At 49.2% G+C, this 27,579-nt stretch overlaps 2 protein-coding genes across 12 annotated transcripts in view; both read right to left on the bottom strand.

Annotated features, from left to right (window-relative positions):
• Window positions 1–9,523, bottom strand: part of SMIM17 (small integral membrane protein 17) — a 38,415-nt gene extending 28,892 nt beyond the window's left edge. The window contains exons 1-3 of one of the 11 annotated variants that reach the window (XM_053916003.1): window positions 9,417–9,523; window positions 6,303–6,371; window positions 2,541–2,667 (exon numbers count right to left, since the gene is read on the bottom strand). In XM_053916003.1, coding sequence (XP_053771978.1) covers window positions 2,541–2,667; window positions 6,303–6,350 — 175 coding nt within the window. In that variant the 5' untranslated portion in view covers window positions 6,351–6,371; window positions 9,417–9,523. Of the gene's footprint in view, window positions 1–1,671; window positions 1,791–2,452; window positions 2,668–6,302; window positions 6,372–8,472; window positions 8,589–9,416 lie in introns of those variants that run through there. The other 10 variants (XM_053916001.1, XM_053916000.1, XM_053916002.1 and 7 more) reach the window with 10 other exon arrangements.
• Window positions 9,524–16,711: 7,188 nt separating this feature from the next.
• LOC112313896 (zinc finger protein 135) lies at window positions 16,712–27,328 on the bottom strand. Its single transcript, XM_053915995.2, has 4 exons — window positions 27,031–27,328; window positions 26,045–26,113; window positions 21,006–21,132; window positions 16,712–19,255 (listed from the first exon to the last, which is right to left on the bottom strand). The coding sequence occupies exons 1-4, from the start codon at window positions 27,031–27,033 to the stop codon at window positions 17,619–17,621; spliced, it is 1,836 nt and encodes a 611-aa protein (XP_053771970.1). The 5' UTR covers window positions 27,034–27,328; the 3' UTR covers window positions 16,712–17,618.
• Window positions 27,329–27,579: the final 251 nt, after the last annotated feature.

The raw sequence follows: 27,579 nt of genomic DNA, 5'->3' as shown, positions 1-27,579 counted from the left end.
AATTGCAAACTTCTGCTCATGAACAAGTGGTGCTGGGGCACCTGGATGTGCACGTTCAAAAGAACGACAACATGTGATGATTGAAGATGATGTGACTCTGGGTGACGGGAACACAATGTAACAAACAGATCATTTATCATGGAAATGTACACTTGAAACCTATTGGACCCCACTAGCCAATGTCACCACAATGAACTTCATTTAAAAAACAAGAACAGTGACGTTAGCCCCTTTATACACTATTCACAACAATTAACTCAAAATGGACCAAAGACCTAAATAAGTAGCTAAAATTCTAAAACCTGTAGACAGAAGAGTAAATCTTCATGGCGATTGGTAAGGCAATGGTCCCTCAGATATGAAGCCCAAAGCACAAGCAACAGCAAAATAACTAACTAGACCCCATCACCATAAAAAACGTTTGCGTTCCAAACGCTGCCATCGAGGAAGAGAAAAGACTCCCCACAGAGTAGGAGAAATAGTTACAAAGCACATATCTGATAAAGGACTTAGAGCAACGATTAACAACAGAAAGAATATGTAAAGAACTTTCAAAATTGAATAATAAGGAAGCAAACAACACAACTAAACACACAGGCCAAAGACTTGAACCAGCCCTGGCTGCTGTGGCTCAGTGGATTGAGTGCTGTCCTGCAAACCACAGGGTTGCAGGTTCAATTCCCAGTCTAGAGCACATGCCTGGGTTGCAGAACAGGTCCCTAGTGGAGGGCACGCAAGAGGCAACCACACAATGACGTTTCTCTCCTTCTCTTCCCCTCTCTAAAAATAAATAAAATCTTAAAAAAAAAAAAAAGACTTGAACCAGACACTTCACTGCAGAAAATATACTGATGGCGAAGAAGCACCTGGAAAGGTTCTCAGTACCAGCTGCCAGCTGGAGTGGGAAAGACTGCACGCCCACGAGCACGGCTGCAATGACAGACTCGGCATGTTGAGTTCTGACAAGCGCACGGAGCAATGAAATTCCCCATGAGTACTGGTAAAAATACAACACAAGACAAAGGCTTTGAGAAAAGTTTGGTAGCTTTTGAAAAAGTAAAATATGCATATTTGTATGACCCAACCATTCTGAACAGCAAGGACTTCGCCGGTTTGATCCTATGTCGGGGCCTGAACAGGCGGCAACCGATTGATCTTTCTCACACTCTCTCTCACTTTCTCTCAAACCAATACACATATCCTCCAGTGAGGATTTAAAAATAAAAGGAAAGAAAGAAAAAAAACAGAACTCTTAATACAGATGGACAATGTGGGCGAACCTCAAAGAAATAATGCCAAGTATAAGAAATCAGGTGAAAAAAAAAAGAGTGTGTGCCATGTGATTGCATATACATGAAACCCTAGGACAGGCAACCTAAACCACAGTGGTGGCCGGGGGATGGAGGGTGGGGGAAGGAAAGAACAACTTTTTGGGCTAATGGACATGTCTGCACCACATGTCCATTTGTGGATGATTTCTCAGATGTATACAAATGTCAAAATGCATCAAACTGTTCACTTTAACTATGTGCAGTTTACTGGAGATCAGTTAAACCTCTAGAAAAGCTGCTAATGAAATGGGACCATATACTAATTCTGAAAGTTACTGTTTTTCCTGAAAATATTACCCAGGGACATGTTTCTGTGTCAGTGACTACAAAGGGTGCTCACCTTGGAAGAACATCATCACTTCCATGGTAATGCTACACCATGATTTCTTTGGTGAGTCTCATAGGTGGGCATCTACGGCATTTCTCTTGATTTTTCTTCTTATGGAAAAACCCTGCACGCTTATAGAAAAAATTTTAAAGGCTATATTCTAGAAATGGAATCATTTGAAATTTAGTTGAAAACACCAAACTGCCTTCCAAATGAGTTGTCCCAACTTCATGCTCCTAAAATGAAGAGTCCCTTTCCCTGCACCCCCCTAATACAGGATGATGTTACTCTTTTTTTTTATACCTCATCCAGGATACGCTTAGACAGGGAGGAAGTAGGTGAGGAGGAAGAGGTGGGGAGAGAGGCAGAGAAAGAGGAACATTGATGAGAGAGAGGAACATGGATCGTTGCTTCCCGTAAGTACCTGTCTGGGGATCAGACGCACAACCTCTTGGTGTACGGGATGACGAAATGAGCCACGCCAGGCCAGGGACGGTATTCTTTTTCATCTCTGTGTACCTCATGGGCAAGAACTGTATTTCTCTGACTCAACTGGTACTTCTTTGACTATTAGTAAGGTTTATAAATCTTTTGTAAAGTGTAACTCCATGCATTTCTACATCTGTGAATTGCACGCTGATAAGCTAGGTCCATCTCTCTATCATTCATTTAATCTTTTTCTCATTTATTCCTAAGAGCTCTTTATGTATTTATAATCCTGACTGTAAATACTCTTCCCCACTTCATCACCTATCAATTTTACTTTTAGCTTCAAGTAATCTGAATGTCCTACCGAGTCAGATCTGTCCACCTTTTCCATTTCTGAGTCATCCTGAAGTGACAGGCACATGGTGAGTGACATGGTGAAGCTGCCCCCTTACCCAGCGACACCAGGTTCCAGTAGATCTCCATCATCACGTCCCTGTACAGGTCCTTCTGCGCAGGCTTCAGCTGCTGCCACTCCTCCTGGGTGAAGTCCACAATCACATCCCTGAACGCCACTGACCCCTGTAAAGGAAGCGCACACCACTCACCACAAGGCCCTCCTCACAGAAGTTGGGGACGTGGCCAGAAGGGCAGAGAGGATCACAAAGGCACACAGGAGGAACCTGACCTGGTGTCAACAAGGTTTGGAGCTCTGAAGGGCCTGACCACTCAGTACCCTCCGTTCCTAAGCACATTGGATATTCCTCAGAGGGACAAATAAACTAGGGGCTGCTCACCAGAAACAGAAACAATCCCTTATACAACGGGCAAAGGGCCTGAACAGACACTTCTCCAAACAGGACATGCACGTGACCAACAAACCTATGAAAAAATGCTCAACGTCACTAATCATGAGGGAGCTACGACTTAAAACCCCATGAGACATCACCTCACAGCTGTCAGATGGAAGTCCCCATAACGGAACAACAACTAGTCGATGCCATCGTGACAGCTCAGAGCAAGGGCAGCTGCAGGGGACTTCCCGGAGCTGGAAGGTGTGGTCTGTGGTTGGGTCATTCGGGGCATATTCCAGGTGGGGGCAGGTGGGTCAAGACCTGAGGCTTACAAGGCAGACTGAGCACTGAGGACCCTATGCCATGACCCTGTGCGGGAACTGAATGTGGCTCCAAAGCACGGGGGACGATGAGAGGACATCATGACAACAATGTCATCAACATAGCAGTAAAGACACCTGTCACTCACTAGGTGGTTCCTCAGAGCTTTTAATCTAAGCCACGTTACCAGTTTAGTTCCGTGTTGAAATGCACCTCAGGATGGGACCTGATTGGGAACAGGGTCATTCAGGTGTATTGAATTAAGATGAGGTCACACTGGAGAAGGGTGGCCCATAAGGCCATAGAACTGATGTTCTTATAGAAAGGAGAAATTTGGATGCAGAGACAGGCACGCAGGGACACATCGCATGAGGATGGGGTTATGGTGCCATGAGGCCCTGGACCAGCAGAAGCTGCCAGTGATGCTGGGAATAGGCCCTTCCCTGGTGCCTTCAGAGGGGGCAGTGCCCTGCTGAGGCCTGAATTCCAACTTCCAGAACCCAGATGTGGGAAAACAGATTCCTGTTGTTCAAGCCTCCCTGTCTCTGGTGCTTTGTTCGGGCAGCCCCGCACTGGAGCAGAGTAACGTATCTGTTGTGCACCATGAACTGTGGCTCACCTTCCCCGAGAGGAGGCCTCACCTGTGGGCCAGTCCCTCTGTGCTCCCAGTGCCCACCAGGGACTCAGGGCTCACACTGGCCTCCTGTGTCTTGGGGCCACCACTACATGATGAAAGGGCAGTACCAGGCAGCCAATGGTTCACGGTCTAGGCTTGGGAGCCTGCAATGAAATTCTGCCTCTGTCCCGGACCCCTTCAGCTGTTTCCTAGGACAACTATCTTATTAAACTTTCTGAGCCCCTTTGTTCAATGGACCTCCTAGTAACGCCTCCCTCTGTAGCTGCTCTGAGGTTGAATGAGCTCACGCATGTGTGATTCCAGTGTGGTATGGCTGCAGGAAGATCTCGGAAATGTCTATTACTGCCCTTTTCATTTGATTAATAGGACATTTCATGTATCTTTTCTGTATGTTCCTTATTGTTACTACTTATTTTATGTTATTTTTTTTTTATTCTTTGCCCCATTCAACTTTTGGTAGGGAACAGGGAAAAATTTCTTTCTTTTGTAATCCTTTTCTGTATATTTATTGATTTGAGGGAGAGAAAGGGAGAGAGTGAAACATCAATCGACTGCCTCCTGAACACGCCCTGACTGGGCATGGAACCCGCAGCCTCCTGGTCCACAGGACGATACTGCAACAAGCTGCATTACACAGCCGGGGCCGTAACTTCTCCTTTTAAACCACTTTATTAGGTATGATTGGCATACTAAACGCTGCATGTTATAGAGGTACACAGGTATACAGGTATACAATTTGATAAATTTGGAAGTATTTATTGGCCAAAAAGCCTGTTATATTTTTTCCATATACTGGATCTAATAGTGCTTAGTTGTCTTTATCTTCACAGGAAACAATTTTGTTAGATTTATTGTAACAGCTGTCGTATCAGCGTGCATTATCAGAATGCATTTCATAAAAAACTTATGAAAATTAGTGAATTTTTGTGCAGCCATTGAATAATGAAGATGGAAGAAAATATGCAACACTTCTGGTGTATTTTGTTCTATTATTATGATAGTAAAAATGAAACTGAATTGCAAAAGATTTGTGCAGTGTGTGGAGAACATGCTATGACTGATCAAATGTGTCATAAGTGGTTGGCAAAGAGTCTTGGTACTATTGACATTTTGGCAAAATAATTCTTTGCTGTGGGGCTGTCTTAGGCATTGGAAGATGTGTAGCAGCACCCCTGGCCTCCACCTACTAGAAGCCAATAGCGGGAGAGAGCCGACATACTCCAAATATCCAAATCAATAGTTATTGGTGAAAATGAAAATGTGTCTTTTACTTTATCACCTACCAAAGTTTCCTCTAGCCCCCCTTTATTGTGGTACTTATTTCATTTCAACATTTTACATATATCTCTTGGAGAAAATCTTTCCGAAGTCTTCCCACCTGATTGAACTCACTCAATGAAATTTTTACCAAGCAGACTCTATGCGCCAAGCCCAGGCTGGGACAGATTGAAAACCAGAAGGTCCTGGGCATCTGGGAGCCCACACTGTACATCAATGATATAGAGGTGAGAACTGGGCCTGCCTCAAAAAAGTGGGGAGATTCCCCTAGAAATGGAGCTTCTGCCCTGGCTAGTGTGGCTCAGTAGACTGAGCACTGGCCTGTGAACCAAAGGGTCACCGGTTCAATTCCCATACTTCAAAGGTTGTGGGTTTCATCCAGAGTTAGGAAGTGTGAGGGAGGCAACTGATCGATGTTTCTCTCTCACATCTATGATTCTAACTCTCTTCTTCTCTCCCTAAAACTCAATGAACACTTCATCTGGTGATGATAAAAAAGATTTACTCCCGGATATGTATATATGTGTATATATATATATAGTATTGATTTGAGAGACAGAGAGAGAAAGAGATGTTGTTCCACATATTGTTAAATTCCTTGCTTCTCATATGTACCCTGACTATGGATCGAACTCACAACCTTGGCATACCAAGATGATCCTCTAACAAACTTAGCTACTACATCTGTATGTTTTTATTGTAAAGTGTTTCTTCCATAGAAGGAAATTGGGAAAAAAATACCACAAATAGCTCCCCACTAAAACATCATAAAGCATGGCCACGACCAGAGACATTCATGGGTCCCTCACCACAGGCATCTCCCACCCATCCCTCTCCAGTCCCCTGAGCATTTACTGCCACCTCCCACTTCTGAAGGTCCCTCACGAAGTATGTCCTGCCCGGGGGCTCTGTCACATTTTATCAAATGTATTTAAGCCACTACTTCCCAGGTGCCCACTGGTGTCTCCTGAGAGCCCCCAGGGTAGGACAGGTCACTCCCAAGCTATTCTGTTCCCTGTGGTAGAAAAACGCCAGTGTCAAGACAGAGCTCTCTCAACTCAGGGTGCACACAACCCCAGGAGACCTGTACATGGGCCTGGTCCCTGAGGGGTTTGGAGTGGCATAGGGTCATCACTGTCCAGAAGCCTGGCCCTAAAGAAGGAGGTTCCAAAGGTGACATGACTCACCAGGGCCTTTGTGGTCAACGGCTGGGTGGCCATCCTTCCAGTGACCATGGTGACTAGTGGACAGGTGGGCTGTGAGCAGGGGGAGAAAGAGAAAGGTACAGTGAGAGACCAGGTCAAGGCCTGACCCGTAGTACAGACAGAACACGCAGACACACCCACTAGCAGACAGTCAGACAGGGACATGCACACACATAAATAGTTAGCGCATGCGGGGGGCCTATGCATCCAAAGCACTGGACAAACATCTCTGATTTAATCCTCCTCACACCCTACAAAGCGGGGGCTGTTTCCACTCACCCCGTTTCACAGATGAGGAAACTGAGGCCCACAAACATAAGAAATGTGCCCAAGAAGGTAAGGGTGGGATTAGGGTTGAGCTGAGTATGTCAGGGTCTATGTGCTTCCTGCACACGTCACACCCACACACTGACACTCCCCCAACACACGCAAGCGCACACAGCCACTCCCACAGCCTGGAGGGAGGAACAGGACCCTCTGCCTCGGCCCTGGGTCTGACTGCTGGCCCTGAGCCAGAAGACATCCTGGCACTGAAACACCCTCCAGATCTCCTGGGGTTACTGTGAGGCTCACTGATCCCTCACATGCAGGGAGCCTGGAGCCGAGTGACTGTACTGGTAGGAGCATCGTCCTGAACACAAAAGGTCAAGGTCAATCCCTGGTCATGGTCTGGATCTAGGCTGTTGGTTTCATCCCCTGATACCAGGTTGGGGTGCCAGTGGAAGGCAACTGATCAATGTTTCCCTCTCTCTACTTCCCTCTCTCAAAATCAATAAACATATAAACATATAAACGATGTTTACTGTAGCACTATTCCTAGAAACAAACACCAACCTACCAATGAACCAACCAAACCTGTATATACGGATAAATGTCCAGCCTCAAAGTCCAGGTCGCCTCCCAGAAGCAGGAGTTATATTATATCTCTGTGTGCAGTGACTTCATGATTTTTTACACAGAATTCTTATAAATGTATTCTCTGTGGACTTGTGGTTTCTGTCTCCTACCCCTGAACCACAAGGTCAACAACACGGGCTGCTATTGCACAGCCGACTTACCCAGGAGGCACAGTGGGCCTGGGGCCCCTGACACCTGTAGGAGCCTTTGATAATATCATCATTTTTTTAATATTATAAGAGAAAACGTGAATCATATTGAGTTTGGGCTGTTTTTGTCCTTACAGCAGTGCAATCACAACTCTAATTTTTACTACATTTAAAAGGATGTCATGAAGGCACAGCGGCCCTGGAAGTGGCAAGTGCATGGGGCTGATGACCTTTGAACCCCGTGTGGCATAAAATCTGTATCTGCAGAGCCAGGGATGGCGGCTGCTCCCATAACTCCTCCTCTGTCCAAGGTTTCTGGCATTTCCTTCTGCCCCTGGTTTCTAAGGGGAAACAAAGATTTGCTACTTGTGGGATGGTTAGTGTGGGAGCTCTGAAACACAGATGCCTGAGATTCACTTAAAGTCTCTGAACCTCAGTTTCCCCATCTGCAAAATGGGGGTGGTGAGGGTCCCTACCTCAGAGTTACAGGCAGGCTATAAAATGCCCAGAACCATACCCTGAGCACCCAACACACCCGCCCTGAACAAATACAGCCCGGTCAGCATGGGGTAGGGTCTCTGACCCTCTTTCTTGACCCCACACCTGGCTACCACACCCGTTCTGTCCTCCCAGACCCAGGGGAGGCTCTGAGGGCAGGAAGGAGATGGGCTCTGGGGCCCGCAGCAGGCAGCTCCGCCAGGCCCTCCTGTCCAGGAGGACCGTGTTCCCCACGCTCTCGAGAGGGCACCCCTGACGCACCCCCACACACGTCAGCCATGCCCAGAGACAGAGGTGCAGGTGCACACGGACAGGGGAAGGCTCGGACAAGAGAGACCCCCACACCCTCACACGCAAACACTCACAGCAGACACACAGGCTCAGAGGAAGAGACCAGGCACGGGTGGACACCTGAATCGCACCCTCACGCTGGGACACCGCGGACGGAAACAAAAGCAGACACGCACACAGACGTGGACACGGACAGACCCCGGAGAGACCTAGACAGGCAGCCGACACACACACGAGCAAAGGCAAGAGAGTGGAGGCCACCTGGACACAAGGGGGGGAACAAAGAGAGACACAGTCACGGCACAACACACCCTCACCACCGCCACAGGCATCATCCGCACCTACTCGCATCACCTCCTGCCTCTGCTAGGTCAGCTTCTGGACTCACTCGGCTACGAAAATGAAGGGCCTCCACTAGACGCCACCCCCCCCCCCCCCGCCCCCCGCCCCACCGCAATGCGCCCGCGCGAACCCTACAACTACACTTCCCAGAAGCCCGCGCGCCGCCCGGTAGACTCAGGCTCCGCTCAGAGCGAGGGACCCTGACAGGACTTGATGCTGAAAGGCGTGCCACGGCTCCATTTCCCAGAAGCCCCCGGGGCACCTGCGCCAGGAAAGCAGTATTCGTGGGGGATCAGGCGCTTCAGGGGAAGGGGAGCCAGAGGAAGACGAAAGAGCACGTTGGGGGTCAGGCAGGAGTGGGGTGGGCCAGAGAGTGGGGGCCAGGGAGGGGGAGGGGCCAGAGAAGTGTAGGGAGATGGGGATCGGGACGGGGAGCAGAGCGGGCTGGAGAGGAGGGAAGGGTAAGGGAAATTGCAGAAAAGGGAGGGCGTGCGTAGAGGCACGAAAAAAAGCTGTAGTCTTCCTGCAGACATCCTGCGTCCACCCAGAAATCCTGATAGTCAGGCTGACTTACAGAAAAATTTGTAAGACGTGCAGAGACGCAAGACAACAAAGGACTGTAACCAGAAAAGAAGTACCGGCCTTTTGCGTTACGTGCCAGCTCCTTCTCAGGGCATGTTACTGTTACAGAACCAAAGGGGCGTTCCGCTGCCCGTCGCCCCCAATAGGCAAGCTTTAGAGGCAGAGGCTGGTGAGAAAGTAAAGAGGGTTTTCACTCAATGCCCAAAGCCGAACCCCTCCGGAAAACCCGAGGAAAAACCCAGCCGTCCTCAGCCAGACCAGAACATAAGGCAACGTCCAGAACTTCTGTTCCCAAAGTGCTGCCTTTTGGAAATAGCAGGTGTCGCTGAGCGGTCACCTAGGCAGCTCAGCTCGCTCCCAGCCGCTGCCAGGTATCAGGTTCTCTCTTAGAACCCGCAGGTCCCGACGTCAGCTAGGCCGCTTCCAGGGCCACAAGATCCCGCCAACTCACCAGGTAGTACGTTCTCCAGGTGAGCGAGAGAACGGCCCCTCCTTGCCCTGCGCTTCTGTTAGTTTCCGGTGTGGGACGGTCTGAATGGCAATTACTTCCCAAGTTTCGGTAGTGCTAGGGACCGGCGGTCTACCCCACACCAATCACTTCTTTTCCCCAGGCTAGACTGACAGGCTAGTTTTCCGTCCTGCCCCGCCCCGGTGCTGACATCTGACATGTGTGCCTGTCTTCCCTGGTCCAACCACAATAAGGTATCAGTAGGGTATAGGACTTTTCCCCTGTGCAATCCTCTTGCTAGCATTGCGCCTACTTGGTGCAATACTTCCTTCCTTCCGCTGCCCTCTTGACCAGGGCAGGTTATCTTGGTCCAGGATAGGATCCTCCAAGTACGTGCAGGAGCTCGGTTACCAAGGAAATGCGGCCCCAACTGCCGCCTTGCCATCGCTCAGGACTACTCAGGTGGACCCTCCTGTTCCTGCCCTTGCCGTCTCCCAGTGCGCTGGCCTGTGAGCTGTATCATTTAGATGTACAGAGGCATTTACTCCTGGCAAGCAAACTACTTTCCAGATGAGGACAGTGATATACACAAGGGAGGTCACAGGAGGGGAAAGTGGGGGCGCTGGGGTGGGAAAGCCTGGGGCCCTTTTACATCAACTACAAAGCCAAGTGTAAAAGCATTTGCTGAATGTCCCCATGACAAGAAAAAAATGCAAATTGCAGCCGCCTTAGGTATTGATTAATGACTTCTTTTTCATTCTTTCTTTTTTAATCCTCACTATAATATCTATAATGATTTTAGAGAGGGAGAGAGAGAAATCGATATGAGAAAATTGCTCTGTTGTGACCCACAACCTTTTGGTGCACGGGACGATGCTTCATCTGAGTGAGCCGCCAGGCCAGGGCAGAGCTGGTGCCCTTTCGTACAGACCTGTACATGTACACGACGGAACACTACGCATCAGAAAGAAAGGAGGAGTTCCTACCCTTCACGACAGCATGGATGGAACTGGAGGGTACTCTGCTAAGTGAAATAAGCTTGGCAGTGAAAGACAAACACCATATGATCTCACCTATAAGTGGGACCTAATCAACAAAACAAACAGACCAGCAAAATAGAACAAGAGACAGGGAAATAAAGGACAAACTGACAGAGGCCAGAGGGGAGGAGGGAAGAGGATAACGAGGGAAATAAGGGGAAGGGTCAAGTTAAGGAACATGTATAAAGGAACCATGGACAAAGACAACAGGGGTGAAGGAAAGGATTGAAAGTAGAAGATTGGGGGTCAGTAGGGCAGGGGAGAGAAAGGGGGGGCGGTGAGAACAACTGTAACTGAACAACAATTTTAAAAAAAAGATTTGAGCCAGACTGACTGAGCTGTCCCTGTTACTGGACCCTTGCCCCATAGACCAGTCCCCCTGCTGAACTTCATCGGAAAACCTCCCCGTGGTGCTGATTCACACCCATGGAGCTGTGCCTGATTAAATCTTAGGCAGAATGCACAGCTCTGTCCACCTGACTTCTTCAAAGAACCGATCCGCTTGCGAAAGAACCCTGCTGTTGTCTGGATACAAAGCTCTCTGGGCCATGGAGAGTGTGAGATGTAAGCAGGTGAGGGCCAAAACCGCAGTCATTTTTAAGAGGCAGCTTTGCCTTTTAGGATGACAACCTGACTGAAATTATTAACACGGAGTTTCAAAAAATTTATGTCGGAAATAAGTACCCCCAAAAATGAAAAACAAAATACAGATATGCAAGGATTCCAGATGATGATGTCCTTGGCTTGGGGGAAATTGCCCCAGGGCTTTGAAAGGATGCGTGAGTTATTGGCAAGGTTCTAGTTTTTATGCTGTGGAGTGGGGTCAAATAAGGGTATTGTGTAGTTACAAGAATACAACATGGCTATATTTTATGCTAACTTTAATTATAGAAATCTGAAGTCATGTTTCAGTGGTTTTGTTTTTTTTCAGAATAACAATAATCTTTGCAATTTAAAATTTCTTAAAATTCCTTGCTTTCTCATATGGTCCATTATGGGCATTGTATGCTGTTGGTTATTTTGATATCAGCTTCCTGTGTGAAGAGACATGCCAATCACCTCGTTAGGGTTGGCCTTGTATTAGGCAGGTTTTGGATGGTGCAAGGTCTTCAAGAATGAGCCCCTGGCATAAAACTCCAGCCACTCTAGAATTGAGGACTGAATGGGTGGATATGTCTGTTCTTCCCAAAGACCTGTTCACCAGGGAAGCCACAGCTGCCCCCATCACTCAAGACACAGACATTTATAAAACACCCACAATGTGAACATTGCAAGAGACACTTGAGGCGTGCCCTCCCCCCCAAGAGGATAATGTCCACTCCTTGCTAAGGGGCAGGAAGCCTTCACTGTCTGGTTTGAGCTCTTGATCACTTAGACCCACCGAACTCTGGCTCTGCCCCAGTTTTCACAAGGAGTTGTTGGTCCAGTGGGTTTTGATATTCCAAATTCTCTAAAGAAATTGGAACTTATGTTAAAAATCTTTTCTTCTTTATTAGTGTTTCCCTTGCTTTCTGTAACTTGGTCTCCACAATGGTGGGGATTTTTTTTTAAATAAAAATTTTTTAAATTGTTCATGCTATTACAGTTGTCCTGATATTTCCACTTTGGCCTTCTCCTTAAGAGCCCCCCCTTCCCACAGCCAGTCCCCACACTGTTGTTCATGTCCACGGGTGATGGGGGAATGTATTTTACAATACACTGCTGCGTCTCCACCTCTTAGGAGTACTCTTGGCACGTAACAGATATATTTTTTAAGATTTTATTCATTTTAGAGAGGGGGTAAAGGAGAAAGAGAAAAGAAGCATCGATGTGTTAGAGAAACATCAATTGGTTGCCTCTTGCATGCCTCCATCTGGGGCCCTGGCCCACAACCCAGGCATGTGCCCAGAACAGGAATCAAACCAGTAATATTTCAGTTTGCAGGCCGAAGCTCAATCCAGTGAGCCACACCAGCCAGAGTAACCAGATGTTCTATGATTTTTTCCTGAAGGATTAAATGGATAAAGTGTGATGCTTGTAAATGTAAAATATTCCAATGACTTAAGGTGAACAACTCTTTACACTGAAAATAAACTGAGGGAGCTGAATCAAGTCCACCTGTTGTCTGGGTGCAGCCCATGGTCTGCCCAGCTGAGTCACCCACGATCATGGCATCCCCGTTGGGTAAGACCCTGCAGGGAGACCACGCCATGGGCGGGGTACCTGTTGTTTCCTCCTCTGGGCCATAGCAGTGGCCCAGAAGGCAGGACTGTGTGGTACTAAGTAGACTCCTGTAAGGCTCACTGCACAAGGAGAAGAATCTACTTCACTTCTTAAAATTGTTATTTGTCAGAGAGTAAGCGATTTTTTTGTTCCACTCATTGAAGAATTCATTGTTTGTTTTTTTTCTCATGAACCCTGACAAGAGAACAAACCCTCAACCTTGGCATATCCAGGCAATGCTTCACCAGCTGACACCCGCAAGGCCCCAGCTTCAGGCCGGGTGGGGAAGCGCACTGTGCTCTGTCTGTCCCACTGCAGCACTTCAGTGAATCAGCAACTAAACAGAAGTGGGAGACAGTCTAAGTATTGGTCACCACAGGCTCACACCGTTTTGGCGATGCTCAGGAGGGCGCAAGGTGACAAGGCCCAGGGCAGGGGTTTCAGGGGCCTCAGTCAGCAGCTATTTATGATGTCCACAGAAGCATCTCAAAGAATTAACCTATACAAAAGTAGTAACTAATTACCCACTTATTAATAAATGCTTTATGTATTATTTCATTGTTAAGTAGAGCACCATTCTTGTATCGTTTTCTATTTATTATTGGCAATAGATCACTATCAGCAGCAGTAATGAAATATTAAGTAAAATATGACTCAGGCTGCAGGTGAGGCATAGACCGAGTAACGCCCCCACAGGACTAAGGCACTTTATTTTCACCAGAATTCCAGCCTGCAGGGGGTGGGTTAGGCATGTTCTGTGGTGTGAGAGAGGATTTTCTGCTGTAACTGGAACAGTCCTGTAGGGAGGGGGTCCACAAGGCTGGGTTTCTGCAGGGGGGGCCTCTTCCCCGATCTCCTTGTTGAGGGTCTGGGCCCTGCCACCTGATCTGACCATTCCCAAGCCAGAAATGCCGGGCTGCGAGGGGCAGGTGACCTCATACATTGGGCAGGCTTGCTGGGCTCTAGGGTTCCTGAGGAGTATTTGTATCCCCTCCCGCCAAGTACTGAAATCATTTTCACAAGACAACCTGGACATGTACCTTTTGCACCTGATGAGTGTTTACAATGACATTAGTCTCCCTTAAAGTTTTATTTTATTGTTCAATTACAGTTGTCTGCTAAAGTTTAATTTTAAAAAATTAACAGACCACTATGAGAAACTATGGCATCTGATGCAATTATTGCTACTACCGAATGCTGAGAAAAAAATTTCTTCCCTACATGAACTACCTGGCACCTTCTACTGTTGCAGGGAAACTGGGGGCTGGGTGTGGGGAAAAGGAGGGCACCCACAGATGTGACCTGACATCTGGACTAGATCCAATTGTGTGACACCACGAAGTGACAATGTCCCCATGGAGCCCACCTTCCCTCCTCCTCCTCCACTTTACTATCCAGGAGGTGGAGACCAGAGACACTGACTGTGTTGTCCAAGCTCCTACAGCAGTTTACTGGATCTGGGTCTGGAGCCTGAGGACCCCTGGCCACACTCCCAGATGCTGGACCCGTGGGGGTGCTTGCCTTCCACACAGCACTGCCATTGCTACGAAAGCTGCTTGCGTGCATGGTGTGGCCTGTCCCCAGTGGCCACATTCTTTAGACACGTCAGGGCAGGACTTCTCTTGAGTCCTACCTGTTGGCCCCAATGTCATTTCTGGCCCTGGCCCATGGGCTCAGGATGCACCCACCAGTTGTGGATTTTGAGAATTGAGGATACGCTCCCCCACTACAGGTGCATCTTCTTCTGGTGTTGTGTGAGGCTGAAGTTCCCAATGGAAGTTTTTTCCACACTGGCCACTCTTGTAAGGCTCCTCCCCCATGTGGATCCTCCAGTGGAGGATGAGCAAGAACTTCCTGACAAAGACCTTGTTGCAGTGGCTGCACCTGTAGGGCTTCTTGCTGGTGTGGCTGGTCTGGTGTGCCTGCGGGGACGAACGCTTCAGGAAGATGAGCACTCCTCCCACTGGGATTCTCCCTGCTGTGCATGCACCTGTGCTGCAACAGCAGTTCTTCCCAAAGGCCCCACCCATTGTCTGAGCTTTAAGGCTTCTCTATGGGGTGCACTCGCTAGTGCTCCATGAGATGGAGCTGTGACTGAAGGCCTTGCCCCAGTCCATGCAGGCACATGGCTGATCCCCAGTGTGCACGTGCTGCTCTAGGCACAACTGCTCTGTGAGCTGCATCCCACACGTGGCATGTGGGGCTTCTCCCTGTGTGGCTTACTTGGTGCTTCTTCAGGCACGAGTCATAGCCATAAGCCAGCCGCACTCCACACATTTACAGGGCCTTTTCTCTGTGCAGAGTTTGGAGGGAGGACGAGTGTTGAATTACCCGAGTTCTTCCCACGTGTGGTGAATGTGTGCGTACCCACCCCTCTCGGACTTTCCCGTCTTGGAGGGGCCAGCAAGTGGCTTTGGTGTTCAAATGCCTTAAATTCATGATACTCAGGGTCTAACACCTGGGACATGTCCAACCACCTGCGACAGCCCCGCTCAGTCACCCCGAGTCCCCATTTCTTTATAGGCACCATTCTTTGTGGGTGCTTCCACTGCCACACCAAAGGATGGTCTGTCTTCCTAAACATCCTCCTGTGGGTGTGATTCTTCTCTACCAGGTCTAGTCTCTTAAGTCTGAGGGGAGGGGAGATGATACACATGTAATTAACAATGGTGCCCTGGCTGGTGTGGCTCAGTGGATTGAGCGCAGGCCTGCAAACCAAAGGGTCGCTGGTTTGATTACTGGTCAGGGCACATGCCTGGGCTGTGGGCCAGGTCCCCAGTAGGGGGCGCTTGAGAGGCAACCACACGATGTTTCTCTCCCTCTTTCTCCTTCCCTTCTCCTCCTTCTAAAAAATAAATACATAAAATCTTAAAAAAAAAAAGGTGGGAGGGAGGACCTTCCCAAGACACCAGAAGGCACAACCTGAGAGCAGGGATACTTGTCTCCTGTATAGTAACTGCGAATGTGCTCCAGTTACTATTGTCACCTTCACCTCCAGTCACCTTCTGAGAGCGGTCCTCCCTGAGTGCCAAAGCTGAAAGAGCTCCTCCCTTCACTTGATACCCCATCACCTCTGATCTTGCTCAGAAATAAGCAGCGGGGGCTCCCTGAGACAAGGGGCTATGTGCTTTGCCCATTATTGGACTCCCACTGCCTGGAACAGCACCTGGCACAGAGGAGGCGCTCGATACTTGTTGAATAAGTGATTCACTGTTCACCTGAAGCCTCTTGTCTCGAGATGCCTGCTTATCAGAGGATGCAGTGAATCTAGGTCTTCATGTATTAGGCATCAACTTTCTTACTTCTTCAAACAGCCTCTTCCCCGACCATTCAGCAGGAAAGGAAACTACTCAGGATCCTTCTTGACCCAACACCCCCTCCGCCCCATCTCACAAGTTCACTGTCACATAAACATCCCTGTGCCACATGGAATTTAACAGAGAAAAAATGCCAACTTCACTCTTGCCTCTCCTTCACTTCTCGTCACCTCTCAGGCTCTCTTTCCTTCCAGGCAGCTCTTTCAAAGAAACATGGGCCAAAGAACATCCCCCCGATAAAATTTCATGCCATGGGGGATGTTTATTGGGTAAACAGAACATCCAAGATTACAGATGAGACATCACTGAATCTCCTAATGCTGCTGGTGGGAATGTGTGTGTGGTGGGGTGATGGACAGATGTAATTTCCTGCTCATACTTCTCCTTTGTCATGGGAGATGAGCAAACCCCAAGGAAAACTGTTTTGATAATAGGACATGACCATTCCCAAGCCAGGAACCCAGGGCCGCGAGGACCAGGTGGACTAGGGTAGGTTGCTGGGTTCTGAGGGTTCCTGTGGGGTATTCATGCTCCCTCCCCTGAATCACTGACACTCATTTGGACAGGACAACTGGTCCCTGGATCTTTTGCACCTGACCACTGTTTAAAATGATGTAGGTCACACTTAATTAAAAGTTTTATTTGCAAAGAATTTTTAGTAGACCACTATGAGAAACTCTGATATATGAAGCGACTACTGTTACTTTGTAATCCCACCCTCCCAAATTTTTTTCTCCTCATTAACCACCCCGTGGCTTCTACAGCTTGAGTTGGAGGCACTGCAGTTGGTGTTGCAGGGAAACTAGGGACTGGGGGGGGGGGGGGGGGGGGGATGAACAAACACACAGATGGAGACAACCTGATCTTTAGACTAAGCCGAATCATGTGTGCCAAAGTGACAATGTCCCCATGGAGCCCGCCTCCCCGTTCCTTCCTCTTCCTAATCCTCCACTTTACTATCGAGGAGATGAAAACCCTGACACACTAAATGTCTTGTCCACGCTCATAGGACAGTTTACTCCAACTCCTTCTGTAGTCACAGTGCCCCTGGCCTTGCTCCCAGACACTAGACCTGTAGGGGGGCTTGCTTTCTGTATGGACCTGCAGATGCTGCACAAGTAAATGATGAGCATGGCATGGCCTGTCCCCAAAGCCACCATTCCTACGACCTGTTCGGGCAGGACTTCTTGTGTCCTACCCATGGGCTCAGAATGTAAGTATCGCACTTGCCCATGGCCTCAGGACCTTCCAGTAGTAGTGTGTAGATTCTAAGATTCCCTGCCCTTCTATTAAGCGTGCATCCTCCTCTGGTGTAGCACGTTGAACTTCTTGCTGAAGGTTTTCCTGTACTTGGCACATGTGTAGGGCTTGTCTCTCACATGGATTCTCTGGTAGACGGGGAGGAAAATGTTCCTGACCTAGGCTTTGCCACATTGGGTGCACTTATAGGGCTTCTCTAGTGTGTAGTTCTGGTGCTCCTGAAGGGAAGAGCATGCCATGAAGCTCCTCTGGCAGATGGAACACTGATACTACTACTCGCCAGTGTGCACACGCCTGTGCTTCTTGAAAGAGGAGGACTGCCTGAAGGCCTTGCCACACTGGCCACATGTGTAAGGCTTCTCCCCAGTGTGTGTCCTGTGATGCATTTTGAGGCTACTCTTCTGGCTGAAGGCCTTGCCACAGTCCTGGCACACGTACGGCTTCTCCCCGGTGTGCGTCCTCTGGTGTAGGCTGAGGTTCCAATTCTTGCTGAAGGCCTTTCCACAGACTCCACAGGCATACCGCTTCTCCCTGGTGTGCGTCCTTTGGTGCACGATGAGGTCCTTGTTCCGGGTGAAGGCCTTTCCACAGACCCCACATGCATACGGCTTCTCCCCAGTGTGTGTCCTCCTGTGTGCGATGAGGCTCCTCTTCTGCCTGAAGGCCTTGCCACAGTCCCAGCATGCGTATGGCTTCTCCGTGGTGTGCGTCCTCTGATGCTGCATGACGTGTACCTTCTGGCTGAAGGCCTTGCCACATTCCCCACACACGTAAGGCTTCTCCCCGGTGTGTGTCCTCTGATGCACAATGAGGACCCTGTTCTCACTGAAGGCCTTGCCGCACTCCCCACACACATAAGGCTTCTCCCCAGTGTGCGTCCAGTGATGCACTACGAGGCTCTTGTTGTCCCTGAAGGCCTTACCGCACACACTGCACACGTAAGGCTTCTCCCCAGTGTGTGTCCTCTGATGCACAATGAGGCCCCTGTTCTCCCTGAAGGCCTTGCTGCACACACCACACACGTAAGGCTTCTCCCCTGTATGTGTCTTCTGATGCACTATGTAGCTCCTGTAATAGCTGAAGGCCTTGCTGCACTTCCCGCACGCATAAGGCTTCTCCCCGGTGTGTATCCTCTGATGCACTAAGAGGCCCCTGCTTTCCCTGAAGGCCTTTCCACAATCCCAGCACTTGTACGGCTTCTCCCCGGTGTGCGTTCTCTGATGCACTATGAGGCTACTGTTCCGTCTGAAGGCCTTGCCACAATCCACACACACATACGGCTTCTCCCCAGTGTGCATCCTCTGATGCACTATGAGGCTCTTATTTTCCCTGAAGGCCTTGCCACACTCCCCGCACTTGTACGGCTTCTCCCCAGTGGGCACGCACTGGTGGAGGGTGACATGCGACTGCCAAGTGAACTGTTTCCCACACGTGGCGCAGAAGGGCTTCTCCCTGCTGTGGGTTTGTTGCTGCTCCTTCAGGGACGAGCTACAGCTAAAAGCCTTGCTGCAGTCCCTGCAATTGGAGGACACCTTCTCAGAGCTGAGTTTGGAGGGAGGACTGAGGCTTGAAGCACCCGAGTCCTTCCCACACATGGTGAACGGGTGCGGCCCTGGTCCTCTCAGTCCTTCCGATCTTGGTGGGGCTGGCGTGGGGTTTTCATGCACAAATGACTTAATTTCACGACATTCAGGGGCTAACATGTGGGACAGGCCCAAAGGCCCCAGACAGGTTCTTGGGCTCCCCTCTCGCCACCCCACCCAGTCATTCTGTGTCCCTGCTCCTTCACAGATGCAACCCTGGTCACCAGTCCTCATAGGTCCTTCGGCCACCACAGCAATGGATGGTCTGTCTTCCCAATCGTCCTCCTGTGGGTCTGATTCTTTCTTGTCAGGTCTAGTCTCCAAGTCTGAGGGGAGGGGAAAGGGATGAGTACACACATGTAGTTAACCACGCTGGGAGGGAGGACCGTCCCAAGACACAAGGCACAAGCTGAGAGCAATGGACAAACAGTCAGGGGACAGAAGGAGAAGGAAAGCAGTGAGCTGAGACAATGTAGTAGGGAGGTGAGCACAGACAGAGAAAGGTCCCCTTAGAAGTGGGTGCAAAGCTGACCAGGGAGCTCAGAGCTGGGCAGACAGACCCTTGGAGAGAAAGAAGAGGGAGGTGGGCTTGGAGGAACCGATCAAAGGCCCCCACAAACCCAGTGAGGATTCTTGCACCTGGCTCCTCACTTCCAGGTCTCACCCTGCATGCCCCCAGCCACCTGTGCTTCTCAAACCATTGACTGTAATTAGATACTGTAAGTAAGGGCTGACTCTCGTGTGGGTGTGCTGACTGTCCTCTGTCTCACCACAGGCCAGCCAGGCCCCCACCTTCCTATGCTGTTCAAGAGCATCCTGGCCCTGGCTGCTGACTCCTCACTCTCCTCTTTGCACACTCGTCCCTCCCTGCTGACCACAGCTGCTCCAGTCCTCTCCTGAGTGCGTCCCATGGGATCCTCAATCACTATTTCCACCTAGGGGCCGTCCTGAGTTCTGGACTCTGCACAAAGACATCGGGGTTCCCCCCAACATTTAAAACATGAAATCTTACATAAAAATCTACTTAATAAAATGAAGATCCGCCCACATGGAGCCCTCCTTCCTTGCAGCAAGAAAGCAAGCGGGGAGTGGTAAGCAGCTATTCCCCTTCCTCCATTTAAGCCCTCACTGGCTCCATAACGTTTGAGTCCCCTCCCCTGAGTATTGGGAGGCTGGATTTGTGTTTCTCCTCCATGCTGACACCTCCTAAATAAATGCCACCGCTAAGACACCCCGTCTCTGAGCTCTGCTGAGGAATAACCTGAGGCCTACTGGGCACCAGTAAAAGGCTGCAGGTTCCATTTCCTGTTGGGGCTCATGCCTGCTTGTAGGCCAGGCTCCCGGTTGGGGCCGTGCAATAGGCGATCCATTGATGCTTCTCATATTCTAGAAATGGAGTCGTTTGCAATTTGGTTGATAACACCAAAGTGTCTTCCAAATGAGTTGTCCTAACTTCATGCTCCTAAAATGAAGAGTCCCTTTCCCTGCACCCCCCTAATACAGGATGATGTTATTTTTTTTTTTTTATACCTCACCCAAGGATATGCTTAGAGAGGGAGGAAGTGGGTGAGGAGAGAAACAGAGAAAGACAGAAACATTGATTAGAGAGAGGAACATGGATTGTTGCTTCCCGTAAGTACCTGTCTGGGGATCAGACGAACAACCTTTCTGTGTACGGACAACACTCCCACCAAACGAGCCACGCTGGGCCAGGGACGGTATTCCTTTTCATCTCTGTGTATCTCATGGGCAAGAACTGTATGCTCTGACTCAATTAGTACTTCTTTGGTTATCAGTAAGGTTCATAAATATTTTGTAAAGTGTAACTCCATGCATCTCTACATCTGTGAATTGCACGCTGATAAGCTAGGTCCATCATTCATTTAGTCTTTTTCTCATTTATTCCTAAGAGTTCTTATACATTTATAATCCCCCACTTCATCATCTATCAAGTTAAGTTTTAGCTTCAAGTAATTTGAATGTCCTATTGAATGAGATCTGTCCACCTTTTCTATTTCTGTGTCATCCTGGAGTGACGGGCACATGGTGAGTGACATGGTGAAGCTGCCCCCTTACCCAGCGAGACCAGGTTCCAGTAGATCTCCATCATCACGTCCCTGTACAGGTCCTTCTGCGCAGGCTTCAGCTGCTGCCACTCCTCCTGGGTGAAGTCCACAATCACATCCCTGAATGTCACCGACCCCTGTAAGAGGAAGCGCACACCACTCACCACAGGGCCCTCCTTACAGAGGTCGGGAGACATGGCCAGAAGGGCCGAGAGGATCAGGAAGGCGCACAGGATGCACCTGGCATGGTGTCGACAAGGTCTGGAGCTCTGAAGGGCCTGTCCACTCAGTGTCCTCGGTGCCTAAGTACACTGGATGGTACTCGGACGGGCAAATAAACTAGGGGCTGCTCACCAGAAACAATCCACTTATACAATGGGCAAAGGGCCTGAACAGACACTTCTCCAAACAGGACATACAGACGGCCCACAGACATATGAAAAAATGCACATCACTAATCATCAGAGAGCTGCAAATTAAACCCACAATGAGATATCACCTCACACCTGTCAGACGGGAGCCCTGTAATGGGATTGCAATCTAGTCAATGCCTTAGTGACAGGTCTGAGCCACGGCAGCTCCAGGGGGCATCCAGGAAGCTGGAAGGTGTGGTCTATGGCTGGGTCCTTGGGGGGACATTCCAGGTGGGGGCAGGTGGGTCAAGACCTGAGGCTTACAAGGCAGACTGAGCACTGGAGACACCAATGCCATTACCCTGTGCATGAAATGAACATGGCTCAGCAGTAAGGACACCTGTCATTCATAGGTGATTCTACGGAGCCAGGTTTTAGTGTAAGCCATGTTACCAGTTCAGGTTCGTGTTGAGTTCCTGTGTTAAAGTGCCTACTCTCAGCATCTCAGGATGGGACCTGATTGGGAACAGGGTCATTGCAGGCATACTGTGTAAGATCACAGAGGTCACACGGGAGAAAAGTGACTCCTAAGGCCATAGGACTGATGTCCTTATAAAAAGGAGAAATTTGGATGCAGAGACAGGCACGCAGGGACACATCGCATGAGGATGGGGTTATGGTGCCATGAGGCCCTGGACCAGCAGAAGCTGCCAGTGATGCTGGGAATAGGCCCTTCCCTGGTGCCTTCAGAGGGGGCAGTGCCCTGCTGAGGCCTGAACTCCAACTTCCAGAACCCAGATGTGGGAGAACAGATTCCTGTTGTTCAAGCCTCCCTTTCTCTGGTGCTTTGTTCGGGCAGCCCCGCACTGGAGCAGAGTAACGTATCTGTTGTGCACCGTGAACTGTGGCTCACCTTCCCCGAGAGGAGGCCTCACCTGTGGGCCAGTCCCTCTGTGCTCCCAGTGCCCACCAGGGACTCAGGGCTCACACTGGCCTCCTGTGTCTTGGGGCCACCACTACATGATGAAAGGGCAGTACCAGGCAGCCAATGGTTCACGGTCTAGGCTTGGGAGCCTGCAATGAAATTCTGCCTCTGTCCCGGACCCCTTCAGCTGTTTCCTAGGACAACTATCTTATTAAACTTTCTGAGCCCCTTTGTTCAATGGACCTCCTAGTAACGCCTCCCTCTGTAGCTGCTCTGAGGTTGAATGAGCTCACGCATGTGTGATTCCAGTGTGGTATGGCTGCAGGAAGATCTCGGAAATGTCTATTACTGCCCTTTTCATTTGATTAATAGGACATTTCATATATCTTTTCTATATGTTCCTTAGCTTTAATACTCATTTTCTTCATTCTATGCCCCATTCATCCTTTGGTAGGGAACAGGGGAAAATTTCTTTCTTTTGTAATTCTTTTCTGTTTATTGATTTAAGGGAGAAAAAGGGAGGCAGTGAAACATTGACGTGAGAAACATCAATCAACTGATTCCCAAACATGCCCTGAGCCAGGGATCAAACCCACAACCTTTTACTGCACAGGAAGATGCTCTCAACACCTGTACCACACGGCCGGGGCAATAATTTCTTTTTAAGAAACCACTTTATTAAGGTATGATTGGTATACTACAAGCTGCACATTGTAGAGGTGTAAAATTTGATAAATTTTGAAGAACTGTATTGGCCAGTAAGTCCATTACATTTCTTCCGTATGATGGCTCTAGTGCTCAGTTGCCTATCTTCATTCAAATAAGTGTGTTAGATTGCATTTTGACAGCTCTCATATCAGTGTGCGTTATCAGCATGCGTTTTATAAAAAGCCTTTCAAAATTAGTGAATTTTTGTGCAGCCATTTTAATAGTGAAGATGGAAGAAAATATGCAACATTTCTGGTGTATTATGCTTGATTATTTCAAGAAAAGTAAAAATGTAACTGAAACACAAAAGAAGATTTCTGCACCATATGGAAAAGGTGTCGTGACTGATCGAATGTATCAAAAGTGGTTTGCGAAGTATCTTGGTACTATTGACATTATGACAAAAAAATTCTTTCTGTGGGGCTGTCTTATGCATTGGAAGATATTTAGCAGCACCCCTGGCCTCCACCCACTAGAAGCCAATAGCAGGAGATAGCTGACATGCTCCAAATATCCAAATCAATAAAGATACTGGTGAAGATGAAAAATGTATTTTTTACTTTATTACCTCCCAAAAGTTCCTCCAGTCCCCCTTTACTGTTGTAGTTATTTCATTTTAATTTTTTAAATATAACTTTTTAAAATCTTCCCTAAGTGCCTGCCTGAACTCGCTCATTCAATGAAATTGTTACTGAGCAGGCTCCACGCACTGAGCCCTGGCTGGGATAGGCTGAAATCCAGAGAAGGTCCTAGATGTCTGGGAGCCCACACGGAACAGCAAGGGTGTGGAGTTGAGACATAGGACCCCACCTCACAAGGGTCAGGAGATTCCCCTAGAAATGGGGCTTCCCTCCACGTCCACCAAAGCCCTCTGAGTGCTCTGTGGCCACGTGTCTGAGGTAACGCCTTCCAGGGCTCCATCTGTTTTGGGTTCTTGTCTAATGGCACAAACCACTTACCCACAGAAAAACCTCACCCAGTTCCACATATCAGAAATCAGGCTCTATTTTAATTTAAATCCTCACCCCAGGATATGTTTATTAATTTTAGAGGGAGAGGAAGACAGGGTCACAGAGAAAGAGAGGGAGGGGTTGTGATTTGTTTGCCTCATGCAGGTGCCATTACCAAGGATTGAACCCCCAACATTTTGGTGTATAGGACAATGTTATCACCAACTGAGCACCAAACCAGGGCAGGCTCTAATTTTAGAAAAATCAGAATGTAATTACACTAAAAGAAACCATGAAAAAGAAATTAAACCCCTAAACCCAACCACACAAAAATGACAACCATGAGGAAATCCCAAACGATGTTGGTGAAGGAGGAAACCAAGGCAATGATCACAGGGAAGGTCACAGTGGAGACACCGTGGTGCAGCCGCATTGGAAACAGTCAGATCGTTCCCTAAATGGTTAAATATACTGTTTTCAAAGGACCTATTAATTTCCACTCCTACACCCTAGAGAAATGAGAAGTTCAAGTACAAAACTGTACATGAACTTTCATAGCAGCAATGCTAGGAACAAGCAAAAAGCAGAAACAACCCAAATTTACACCACCACATAAACACCGACACACAGGGTCTATGTGTACAGCGGAATAGCATACAGCCATGAAATGGAGGAAAGCAGCCAGATACAAAACCATGTGTTGGGATTCCATCGATAAGAAATGCCTGGCTCTGGCCGGGTGACTCAGCTGGCTGGAGCTTTGTCTGTACAACCAAAGGCTGAGGATGTGGTCCCCACTTGGGCACCTATGGGAGGCAACCAATTGTTACCCTAACACATCAATGTTTCTCTCCCTCGCTTTCTCCCTTCATTCCCTTCTCTCTAAAAGTAAATACATAAAATCTTTTTAAAAAATTTAAAACTTCAAGAATACTAAGATTCCTAAGGACCAGCAGAGCACAAGATAATTTACCTACCCACATAAATGGCAAATAAACATTTTCCAAACACACAAAAAAGCCTTACTAATACCAAAAATGATACTACTCAGAAAGACATCATATTACTTCAGTTGTCATCTATGATAAGGTTAATTATTTTTTTTAAGATTTCATTTATTTTTAGAGCAAGGAAGGGAGGAAGAAAGACAGAAAGACAAACATCAATGTGTGGTTGCCTCTCACGCGCCCCCTACCAGGGACCTGGACTGCAACCCAGGCATGTGCCCTCGCTGGGAATCCAACCAGCAACCCTTTGATTTGCATGCTGGCACTCAATCCACTGAGCCACACTAGCCAGGGCTACAATAAAGTTAATTTATACCACTTGTTATTAATATTCAATGATCAGAATAAGCACCCAACAACTGCCAACAGGAAACAGCGGCAGCCATTTTCTATATATATGTAATACATTATGCATAGAATGTATTTATATACACAATATACTGGTTTGAGAAACAGAGAGAAACAGGTGTTGTCCCACTTATTGATGAATTCACTGGTTGCTTCCATACGTGCCCTGACCAGAGATGGAACTGAAAACCTCGGCATATCAAGATGACCCTCTTACCAACTGAGCTACATCTGTGTGTGTGTGTATTCATACACATATATGTGCGTGCACACACACACACTTTTGTAAAGTATTTCTTCCATAGAAGGAAATTTAGAGAAAAATACCACAAATACCCACCCACTAAAACAACGTAAAATTATGGCCACAGCCAGGGACATTCACGGTTCCCTCACCACAGGCGTCCTCCTCCCATCCCCCTCCAGTTCCCCAGGCATTAGTGCCGCCTGCTCACTTCTGAAGGCCCCTTGCCCAGCACGTCCTGCCCAGGGCCTCTGTCCCATTTCATAAAATGTGTTTACGTCGCCATTTCCTAGGTGCCGACGGGTGTCTCCTGAGAGCCCCCAGGGTAGGACAGGGCACTCCTGAGCTATTCCGCTCCCTGCGGTACAAAAACACCAGTGTCAGGACGGTATTCTCCCAACTCAGGCACGTGGAGAGGGGAATGCGCCCTGAGGGGTTGGGGGCAGTGGGCGAGTCATCTCTGCGCAGAAGCCTGACCCTACGGAAGGAGGGGCAAGAGGGTGACGTGACTCACCAAGGCCCTCGTGGTCAGCGGCTGGGGGGCCATCCTTCCAGTGCCCATGGTGACCGGGGAACTGGCAGACTGTGTGCAGAAGGAGGAGAAAGCCACAGTGAGAGGCCAGGTCGAGGCCTGACCCACAGTGCAGTCAGGACAGACGCACCAACTAGAAAACAGGCAGAAACACACGCAGGCATGTGCGCAGGGAAGAGGTTCCGGCCACACTGCGCCTGCGCGCCGACTACAGTTCCCAGAATCCAACACGCCACCGCCTCCGCTTGGGCCTCCCAGTCGAACGTAGCGGACTGGACCCGAATTCCAGAAGCCGCGGCTCGGCTACAGGTCCCAGAAGCCCCCGCGGCACCTGGGTTAAGAAGGCGGGGTCCTGGGGGATCTGGCGCACCTGGGGGAAGGGAAGGGAACAGAGCGGAGAGGGGTTCCCAGGGAGTGGGAGGAAGGCGACAGAGCATGTCGGGGGCCAGGCAGGAGTGTGGTGGGCGAGGGAGGGGGGAAGGCGGAAAGAGAGGGTAGGGAGTTAGGGATCGGGATGAGAAGCAGAGCGAGCTGGAGCGGGGTGGGGAGGGAAATTGCAGAAAAGACGGAGCGTGGGTGGAGGAGAGAAAACACGCTGTACGCCCTCCGCAGACCTCCTGCGTCCACCCAGAAATCCTGATAGTCAGGCTGGCTTACAGAAAATTTGTAAGACGAGCAGAGACCCAAGACACAAAGGACTGTAACCAGAAAAGAAGTACCGGCCCTTCGCGTTAAGTGCCAGCCCTTCTTCAGGGCATGTTACTGTTACAGAACCAAAGGGGCGTTCCGCTGCCCGTCGCCCCCAACAGGCAAGCTCTAGAGGCAGAGGCTGGTGAGAGAGGAAAGAGGGTTTTCATTCAGATGCTCAAAGCCCAACCTCCCCGGAAAACCCGAGGAGGAACCCAGCCGTTCTCAGCCAGACCAGAACAGAAGGCAACGCCCAGAGCTCCAGCTCCCATTCAAAGTACCATCTTTTGGGAACCGCAGGTGCCGCTGAGCAAGTCACCCGGGCAGCTCAGCTCACTCCAGGTCACTGTCCCGTTTCAGGTTCCCTCCTGGAACCCTCAGGCCCCGGCTTCGTCCAGGCCGCTTCCAGGGCCACAAGGTCCTGCCAACTCGCCAGGGAGCACGTTCGTCAGAGAGAGAAAGGCCCTTCCTTCTCTGGGTTTATATTACTTTCAGGTGTGGGAAGGTCTAACTGGCCGATTAACTCCCCAAATTTGTGCGTGCTGAGGAATTCTACCCACCGACCAATCGCTGCTTCTCCCAGGCTAGACTGACAGGCTAGTTTTCCCCTCCAGCACCTAGTCCCGGCCTCCGTTCTGACCTCTACGGTGCACGTGTCCATCTTCCCTGGTCCCAGCCCCAATCAGCTATCCGAAGTGAGTAGGAGGGCTTTCCCCCTATCCATTCATCTTGCTAGCATTGCGCCTGCCTACTCAGTGCAATACTTACTTCCTCCTGTCCTCTTCCCTGGGGCAGGATGAAGGGGTCAGGCCAGCTTTCCTGTCCAGCCT

Source organism: Desmodus rotundus, chromosome 12, assembly GCF_022682495.2.
Source record: "Desmodus rotundus isolate HL8 chromosome 12, HLdesRot8A.1, whole genome shotgun sequence".
Classification (NCBI taxonomy): Eukaryota; Metazoa; Chordata; class Mammalia; order Chiroptera; family Phyllostomidae; genus Desmodus; species Desmodus rotundus.
This window is presented reverse-complemented; position numbering and strand designations above follow the sequence as displayed.